This window comes from Mycena indigotica (assembly GCF_014461135.1).
Source record: "Mycena indigotica strain 171206Taipei chromosome Unknown Mind.scaff0010, whole genome shotgun sequence".
NCBI classification, from domain to species: Eukaryota; Fungi; Basidiomycota; class Agaricomycetes; order Agaricales; family Mycenaceae; genus Mycena; species Mycena indigotica.
In genome coordinates, this window is record NW_023503009.1 from 1,424,356 (window position 1) to 1,434,168 (window position 9,813).

Consider the following 9,813-nt stretch of genomic DNA (forward strand, 5'->3'; position numbering starts at 1 on the left):
GCCTGGCCTTCTTCTGTGCGCTCATCCTAACGCTTTTGGGCTCTTCACCTTCGAGTGGGTGTGCTAAATGCGTTAATTGCACATTAAATTCATCATCGGAACTTTTCAGTAACGCTGAATGGGTCACAGCTATATGATGACCTGAACGTCGACACAATCGACATTCACCGAATGGAAAACAACGCCACAACTGCAATAAGCGCACTATCCATGTCCCACCTCCATTCCTCCAGTCTTTGGGAAAGCAAGGCCGAAAGTGTTTTCGGATGCACTGAGCTCGTCGCCATCATCTTCGAAGCCTATCTCGAATCTCAATCCCCTGGAGACTGGCAAATCGATGCTCAGAAGAGGTCAACTCTCAAGGTGGTATGCAAGTTTTGGAGAGCGGTATTAGAGTCGACACCAGATCTGTGGTCGAATATTGTTTTAATCCCGGAGATGCCCCCGAGTTATATGGACCAGTTTTTTCGATTTTCCAAGGCCGTTTCGAAGCGTCTGGAAATTCGACTCTATGTCTCGGGGCCCGGCATTGTAAACTTCTCGTCTCACGTCGGGCCTCTGCTAGTTTCGGCCGCTGAAACAATTACCCACCTCTCCATGCGCTACAGTTCCCTCGCTGATTGGAATGTTTTCGCAAGCCAACTATCTATCTTGAACGTCCAGTCTACTTTTTCATCGCTTCGGCAACTTCATGCAACCGTGACGTCCCTTCATAACTCAGGAAACTCGATCGATATCCCGCATCCATTTCCAGGGTTGGCCACTGAGATACAGTACCTTCATCTCGAGGGCCTGCCACTCACTCCCTCCATCGCCGGCTCGAATCTCATTTCTTTAACCCTCCTTAACTTGGACTTGGTTCATAGCAACGCAGCCTCATCTCGGACCTTGGTTGTGAACCTGTTGGATTGTCTCCGTTCAACTCCAAAACTCAACACCCTGATGATCGGGGAGCTGAACGAATGCTGCGTTCATGAGTCTGTCCAGGTTGTTGTGCTTCCGAATCTGCACCGCTTAACCTATCTTTGCAAGCAACCGCTGCCCCACTGCGGATTCTTGATCTCGCTCATCACAGTCCCCCAACTTGAAACCCTTTCCGTCCGTTTGCCCAATATTCATGGCACACGCAGCTTCATTTCGGGAAACCAATCCAAGATTTCCATCGTCACCGAACTCAACCTGTTGGGTGATGTCAATAATTATGTCGAGTTTAGCTCTGGTCAAGCAAGGCTTTTGCTACTGATGACGCCAAACAAACTGGAACGGCTGTATATTCTTGATACAGTGGCACGATTTCACATTAATATTGAGCGGAGAGCGTTCTACCAACCGTTCATTGTGGAAATATTGGTGCACGCGTTAACTCTTCCTACGATTCAGCTCTTGGTCATCCCTACATCATTTTTCCCCCCGCATCCAGTTTCGCGCATGAGTTCGCTGGTGTCTGTATTCGGGCAGGTTTTGATGCGCGCTAGAACCAAGCGTATCTACGAGGAACATGCGTTGTGCAATCCTTCAGATGTCGAAGAAGACCACTTAATCTGTACTCGTCTCTGGTTTTGGGAAGATCGCCTCCGCTATCGGGATACACCAAGTCACCCAACAACTCCCTTCTACTCCCGCTTCCTTCGTTGGACGATCCCCCATAACGTTGAAATGTCTTGATCGTTCCTTTGAATCACAGCCGTTTGTGACGGCCAACCAATTTTGACCGTCTTTGGTCGTGAACTTCCAGCAGTCTGAATCATTTCTCACCCGATGTTTCATGTTTTCGTATAGACTTTGGTATATTTCGAATGTAATCAACTACAATGGTATGCTTTACTAGAGAAAAAATGAAGAAAATTGAGCATGTCTCCGGTGTTCTCCAAAATAGCATCCTTCTCCGTATCAGCAACGACGCTAGCCTGAGCTATCATGATCGGGCTGGAAGAAGAGCGAGAGTGGAGAAGATGTCCCGACATTCCGGAGCCATTCTTTGGTCCATTTGGACTTAGCCGCTGGTGCTCGTCGTCGTTGCAGGTCAGGTTTTACTTCAACGGCTGTAAAATTGCTATGGGTGCACTGGCTGCCAGCGAACAAAAATGTTATTGTCGCGGCTTCAAGTCCGAGTGCATACGAACGAAACCAGTGGGACTGGGACTGGCCCAATCCCACTGATGCCGCCCAATCCCACTGATTCACCGCGCACTCGTGCATTCAAGCGTGACACCACATGCACGAATCCCACTGATCAACGGGATCGTGGCGGGTATACCGGGTAGCGGCGCCGGCCGCGGCGGCCGGGGTTTTCCGCCCGTGCATTGTGGACTTGAAGGAGTCAATGGCCAGGTTTTCTCTCTGACAGGGGAGTTCTACGAAAAGACGTATGTTGCATATGCGGCCAGCGACGTTCCATCGGAGCAAAAAACCTTCCCATGTTAGTAGGTACAGTAGTGCCCCCAGGCCTAACACATACCTGTTTGGACCTCCTGTTTGGACCTCCTCCACACGTTTGGCTGCCCTTGTTCCAAGCACCGGATTTTCGAAGTAGTTGACCATGGTATACACCCTTGAACTTGCGTAGCCAGTTTTTGATCTCCGAGAAAGAAAAGTAGACCTGAAAGCTTTGTTAAGAAACACAGACAGCTCATAATGCGCACAAGAACAGCAACGTATGCAATTGTCCGTGGTGGAACACAACCGTTGAATCCGAGAAGTTCAGCGACTGGCTTGCGTTTTCCTGTGCCGTCTTCGACATCCCTGTTTGGCGTTGCATCGGAATCGCTAGCAGATACCACGAATATGGCTAGCCATACCTGAGGCTATGGTCACATACAGAAAACTAAACTCGCCGACACCATAGCTCGCTTCCCTTCTGCCACTTTCTTTGGATTGCCTTGATAGATAGTTTGCATGGAAGGCGCGGATGGAGAATATGACAAAGATTCAAAGAAAGCTTCTTGCGAGGTTCAAGTATCACTTTGATAGGCAGAGGATCCCGTTGACGATGCTAGCACAAGGTCGAGATGACGATCGCTGCCTGTGTCACGGCGCTTAGTCACGGCGCTTAGTCACATCTCTGCCTTCCGTCTTTGTGGTGGTCCATCTACGAGACTTTTTCTCGCTATGTAGCCCACCGAAGATGGTCGGCATGCTAACAGGTGAGTGTTCTCTCCTTTGCCTCAATCAACTTGACTCAGTTCTGGTCCAGCAGCAACTATATCTGCTGCCATTGTTGCATCCTGAAACCGCCGGCACCGTCCACATCGTAGCCCATATGCGAGATTTTTTCTCGTCATATCCTTCACCGGTCATCGTGATTCTTTTGTTAGTGTATTCTGTACTCAGCCAGCTTGACCGGTGTTTGGTTGAACGGCTTCCCAGGTTGAGCCACTCTTTGGATTTAAATCGTCTCATATCCTACCTCGCCCAGTCCCTTCCCATGATCGGTCGCCCATATACGAAAATATTTCTCGTCACATCGTTCACGTCGGTCTCACTCCGACTGAACGCGTGCTTCTCGCCACTTGTTGACAACCTTGCCTCGGATTACCGCCACATCCTAGTAACCTTCGGCAATCCAGAGGCATAAATCTTTACTGTCATAGCCGAACAAGTATTCTGCACCCCGCGGATATGATTTAACTGGTCCATGCTTTATCCTCGTCCTTGATAGGTTTTTGCTTTTCAAATCGCGTTTTCGTCCAACACTCGACTTGCCCCGTATGTCTTCTTCCCGCTTTCTCCACCCTACTGACGACTGATGCAAACCAGATCCCTTCGTCGGTTCAGGAAGCCATACCGGCGCTGTCTGTTCTTGTGGGCCCCAGCAATTTGACTGGTCAAATAAACTATTTTTGAATGGGCAAAAACCTCTGCGTCGATTGGCCACCTCAAATTGGTGCAGAATCGGGAACACCACGTGTGCCCACCCCATCATCGGAACTTTTCAGTAACACTCTCAACCCGTCACAGCTCAGCTATAACCCGAACGTCAACAATGGAGGATGACACCTCAGCTCCCGCAAACGCGCATTCACAGTTACAAGTTTCCTCAACCACTTCCGGTCTTTCACAAAGCAATGCTCAAGGTGTTTGGGGATACCAGGTCATCCTTGAACTCATTTTCCAGGCTTTCCTTTCTTCCTGCTCGCTCGATAACTGGCGAATCGATGTTCAGAACAGGACGACTCTCAAAGTGGTGTGCAGGTATTGGGAATCGGTATTGGAGTCGACACCGGAATTGTGGTCGAACATCATCCTCGTCCCGGAGATGCCGCAATGGTATCTCAACCAAGTTTTCCGATATTCAAAGGTCGCTCCTAAGCGCTTGGATATTCACCTCTGTGCCAACTTGGAAACCAATGCCGACACCTTCTCGTCTCGCTTCGTTCCCCTGCTAGTTGCAGTAGCCGACACCATTACGCACCTCTCCGTGCGCTACGCTTCTTCCACTGACTGGAATGATTTTATTTGCCGACTATAGCTGATTGCAGAAGTTTGTGCGGCTGTGGAGCTTCGTTCGTTTGTTTGCAAGTGTTTGTGCCGTAAGAGTTAACGCTGGTGCAAGAGCATTTGGTGGAGCCTTGCGACCATATATGGAAATTTTTTGACAGAATTGGAGCCCAAACGAAGCTCCACACCCGCACAAACTTCTGCAATCAGCTGTATCCCTCTCCGATGTCCAACTCAGTTTCACATCGCTTCGACAGCTTCACGCGGCTTCTTGTACTCATTTGGGAAGCCCGTCCCCAGACGGTATCCCACAACCGTTTCCGGCGCTTGCTGCCAACATACGAGAGCTTTCTCTCGAGGGCCTGCCGCTCACTCCCTCCATCGTTGGCTCCGACCTCACTTCGTTGACCTTGCTCAACTTGGATTCAGTTTGCGATGATGCAGTGTCATGGCAGACCTTTCTCATGGACTTGTTGTGTTGTCTGCGTTTAACTCCACAACTCAACGCTCTCGCCATCGGGGAACTGAATAAGCGTTTCGTTCCATCCGCTTCCCATGGTTTTGTCGTTGTTGTTCTACCAAATCTCCACAGCCTGTCCCACCTAAGTATGCAAAACATCGCTGCCACACCAATATGGCTTCCTCGTATCACTCATCGAAGTTCCGCAACTCCAAAGACTTTCTATCTGCATAGTCAATATTCGCAACACGGTCAACTTTGTTTTGGCCAATCGTTCCAAGCTTTCTACCGTCACTGCACTCAGTTTAGTGGGTGACATACAACATTTTGTTCAGCGCGGCCATGGTCGAGCAAAGCTTTTGCCGATACTGACGGAGAACCTACTGCAGCCTCTCGATATTCTGGATTTGAGGTTCACTATCGATCATGTGCACGGCGCTTGGTCTCAAACTTCGCTTGTTGAATTCCTTTCCCTCGCGTTGGCTCTTCCTACCGTCTTTCTCTTGGTCATACCCTTGCCCCTCTTGTCTCCATACCCCGATTCTCGCAAGGACTTGGTGAGACGCATATTCCAGGAGCACCTAGTCAGAGATGGAGAGGCCGGCAAACGTATCTATGCAGAACATTCAACCTGTCGTCTTCCTGATGCGGATGAAGACCATTCCTCCTGCGCTCGTTTGTGGTATTGGGATGGTGAACTTCGCTACATATGAGACTTGTGCGAGCTATTCAACAGCTGTTCTCGTATCTAACCTAGCCACATCCCTAAACATATTTTCGGTATACAAATCATTCCCTAGGATGTAGTCTAAACCCTCTCACAATTACTGTCTTGGAGGTTGATTCACATTCATTCACATTCATTCATTCACAAACAGATGGCAGTTCGTTTGTGTTTAGGGTAGACTCATCAGTCCCGTGATATGCACCATCAATACTAGGAATCCGTTGCAAAGTCTAAACCCTCTCACAATTACTGTCTTGGAGGTTGATTCACATTCATTCACATTCATTCATTCACAAACAGATGGCAGTTCGTTTGTGTTTAGGGTAGACTCATCAGTCCCGTGATATGCACCATCAATACTAGGAATCCGTTGCAACGGGGTAGCTCGCGCAGCATCAATTCACAGTTGGATATCTACGAAACAAGTCTTGTAATCGTGCATCATAGTTAGTCCCTGCCAGCCGCTGCACCCGTGTATAATCCAAGTGACCAACAATGGCAAGAGAGTCAATGGTTTTGACGCGTGAGAGCGCAACGAATGTGAGGCCACTGGCAAACTCTTTCTTGCCAAGTCCTAAGCGAACCTTCCTCAGTGTTAAGCCCTGTGATTTGTGGACTGTAACTGCCCAGGCTAAGCGTAACGGAATTTGGGTATGTGACATGGTCTTCCCACCGTGTTCGAACGCTGTCTTGACTGGTGGAATCGGAATGATGGGTATGCCTGCTTGAGTGTACCAGCGCGTCGGGCCAGTGTAACCAGGACAAGCCACAAGGACGGCCAAAGGCACATCTGAGCGTTGAGCGCCATGATGCCAGATAACATCTTGAATTGTACCCACTGTAGCATTCACAAGGCCTGAATTGGTAAGCAATTACTCGTAGTGCAAATAGTGGGCAGACCTTTCTCGGACCACAGATTCCGAGTGATCATGACTTTCGCACCTTTGGCAAGATATACGTGGTTTTCCAAGCCGCCAGCTTGATCTGCCTTGATTCTGTGGCCACCAGTGCCGCCCTCATGCTTGGCGTCAACCCTTGCACATGGAACCTTCAGCGCTTCTAGCTGTGTCAAGTTGAGATCCTCAACATCGTCGCGTGTTGTGAACAAACAGACAGCATCATCAAAGGTGTTCTTCTCGTCTTGGGACAACCCAGATTCTGCGCGAGTGTTGAGAAAGGTCCAGTCCTCTACGCTGAGTCCACCGTGTGAAGCATGATAGAGCATTGCCTTGAATCGGAGTTGGTCTGGTGTTTCTCCTTCTTGGCGATGGAGGACTGTCAACTTGAAGCTCTGGTGGAACAGACGGTATAAGATGGCACCATCAGAGCTGAGCTCAGAGCCAGGTGTAGGTTCACGATAGAGTGGACGATCTCCGACTGGTGGGAGCTGTGCAAAATCTCCGCAAAGTACGACATTGAGGCCACCGAAAGGAAGGTGGGAAGCATCAGGGTATATTTGTCGAAGACGAGCGTCGATCATTGCCAAGATCTTCAAGCCAAGCATTGACTTCTCGTCGATAATGAGAAATTTGATTCCGCGCCATTGAGCTTGCAGTCGTGCTAGTCTTGGGCCAGAGAGAGGCTTGAAGTCGGTGTTGATGGGAAGCCCAAGTGCCGAATGTATCGTTTGGCCGAGAATATTGAGGGCTGCAACTCCCGATGGTGCGAGAACGCGAACCGGGTTTGGCATATTTGCCTGTTGTGCCATCTCACGGAGGACTTGACAGACAGCATGAATCACGTATGTCTTCCCGCATCCAGCAGAGCCGTCGATTTGAGCCAGTTGGTGTGTAGGTTGTGCGCCAGATAGAATTCTGCGGTAGAGGTCAGAGAAGAAATTCGGTAAGTACCTGTCGTTGCTCATCCGCAAGAGATCCGATGTCAATCATCGGTGGCTGTTCTGGCCCATCATTTTCGCCAGCTGCCTTCCGTTGCTCATCTATCCAGCCTCCCATCTGGTCTACGTCCTCCCATGCCCCGCGCGCTGCCTCAACATCCCAAGCATTGTCAACAGGACGTGTACCCAGGTCCTTCGGAGCAAACTGCGGGACTCGACCGTTGGGAAACAGCTGAGCAAAAAGCTGCCAGTCGTCGTTGTTTATAGGCTGTGGTTCTGCGGGTACGTCTTCATCTTCATCCTCTTCGTCCTCTTCAGTCTGCTTACTCTCCATTTCCCAGCAACGCAATGTGTCTCGTGGATGTACATGTCCGTCGAGACCACACGCAGCCACTAGCGCGCTCCAAGGTGTCACGTTGGGGTCAAATTCTTCAAGAGAACGAAAGGGATGGTGCAGCAGTATCCTTGTGCGACAATATTCCTCGTATTTGTCGCCGCTGGGATCAGGAGAATACCGCGGAAAGGTGCGTAGGATTGTGTCCGTCGAAACTCGTCGCTTACGCCACTCTTTTCTAACCCAGGCATAATGCGTGAAGAGCTGCTGCATTGACAGGTCTTCAAGGTCAGCAGGACGCTTGATGTACCGCTGGAGCCACGATTCACCAGTAACGGTACGTTCTTCGGGATTGTCTGGTTCCTCACCCTCATTTGTTTCCAGTGGACGCATTCCCTCGTTTGGTGCAATGTGCAACGTTTGAAACGAGACAGACGAACGCACCAGTGGTATCCCAAGCATTAAATGTGCAGTTTCCTGAGCGGAATAGGTGCGTTCTCCCAACATCTTGTTCAGCAATTTCTGACATGCTGTTTTTGCAGTCCCTGATTCTCCGAATGCTGAAGTGATGTCCGAGAGAAGTTGAGGAAAGGCTGGTGCCTGTTTTTCCGCTTTGCTTGCGTATTTTGCGATGTAACTATCTGAAGTAAGTGTTCATTCAACCTTTGGTCAAAATACTGACTTTCGTGCAGCCGCTGTACTCAGTACTGGTTTAACGTCGATGTTTGCTCTCCAGGCCAAGATCAGCGCACGATGGTGAACATTCAGCAGTCTGTCATTTCGTGCGGGCTCGAATCGCACGCGCTTCTTGCTATCAAACCCAACACCTGCATTGTCTCGCAAGTCCATCGGATAAGGTAGTGGTAGTCGGCAGGTCTTGGGGAGTGGACACCAGACTGCGTGTACTTCGAACATGAAATATACGCCTGCTTGAGGGAATTTGTCTGGGTGAGGCCAGAAACCGCGTGAATCGCCTCCCAGAAGCGGCCCGTGGAGCCGTGACTGATGGGAAAGGCTTGGTCTGGCGGCGGCCTCACACGACGCGGGAGAGGGTGTGGACAACCAAAACGGGCGCCGGACAACCCAAACGGAGCACTGCGACCAGCGAAGCGCGTCCGACGACCGGCAGTCTCGGACACCCTGACGGAGCAGGCCAGTGAGAGAAAAATAATAAACATATATTTGTCAATGCGACTGTACAACGTCAATTTCGCTCGAGATCTTCTGCCAGCTTGTGTCTCTTGCACCTATAGTGCACCCTAATACCCTCTAGTTAGAGGGATAGAGTGGGGTACTCTCTCCCTCTAACTAGAGGGGGTTGAGCCAGTAGTGGGCACCCCCGCTAAATATGGCTACCAAGGGGGGTCTTGGTAGCGGGGAGAGAGGCCCGGAGGCTGCCATCACCCTCCCGGCTGCCTCCCCGCCCCCGCCCACTGTGCGCGCTGCCCGCCGCTGCCCGCCGCCCGCCCCAGGGCCTCGGCGCCGTCGTCACGATCGTGACTTATGTCACCGATCGCTGATTGACGTCGCCGATCGCCGCCCGCTGTCGTCGGCCGCGGAGCTTCTTGCCCGCTGGTGTCAGGCACCCCGCCGCCGCTGTCAAATAGTCCGCCGACGTCGTGCTCGACGTTGCCCTCGACGGTAAGCTCAGTTCTCCATCATTTTCTGTCAAATAAAGTGATTTCCAATCAAACTTGATGATCGCAACACAATGACGGCGTCATCGCTGCCATCTACTGATCCCGCCCTCCCCCGACGCCCCGCCCGACGCGCCCCCTGACGCCTCCCGCCCCCAAAATGAAAAAGTTGCGGAATGTCACAAAAACCATCCCAGGACAAACCACTTATTAATAGCTTCATTCGTTTAAGAGATATTGAAAAGAGTCGTTAACTCAATTATAAAGTTGTTAACTCAACCCGTCCGCCCGCAACCTTGGTTGCTCAGTGCTGAACCCGGCCCGCCCCCCACCCCATCAGGTGCCCAATGTGTCCCAACCCTAGCATCAGAAAGTTGCTTA

The 9,813-nt window shown here is 50.7% G+C and overlaps 2 protein-coding genes across 2 annotated transcripts; both read left to right on the plus strand.

Annotated features, from left to right (window-relative positions):
- Positions 1-210: 210 nt before the first annotated feature.
- On the plus strand, positions 211-1,665 carry MIND_01125000 (uncharacterized protein; the record flags this gene model as incomplete). The annotated part of the gene is made up of 1 exon (XM_037367804.1): positions 211-1,665. One exon carries the CDS (start codon positions 211-213, stop codon positions 1,663-1,665), a length of 1,455 nt encoding a protein of 484 aa, XP_037215636.1.
- Positions 1,666-7,596: 5,931 nt separating this feature from the next.
- Positions 7,597-8,344, plus strand: MIND_01125100 (uncharacterized protein; the record flags this gene model as incomplete). Its single annotated transcript, XM_037367805.1, has 8 exons — positions 7,597-7,651; positions 7,713-7,743; positions 7,803-7,830; positions 7,969-7,985; positions 8,043-8,051; positions 8,092-8,132; positions 8,180-8,285; positions 8,338-8,344. The coding sequence occupies 8 exons, from the start codon at positions 7,597-7,599 to the stop codon at positions 8,342-8,344; spliced, it is 294 nt and encodes a 97-aa protein (XP_037215637.1).
- Positions 8,345-9,813: the final 1,469 nt, after the last annotated feature.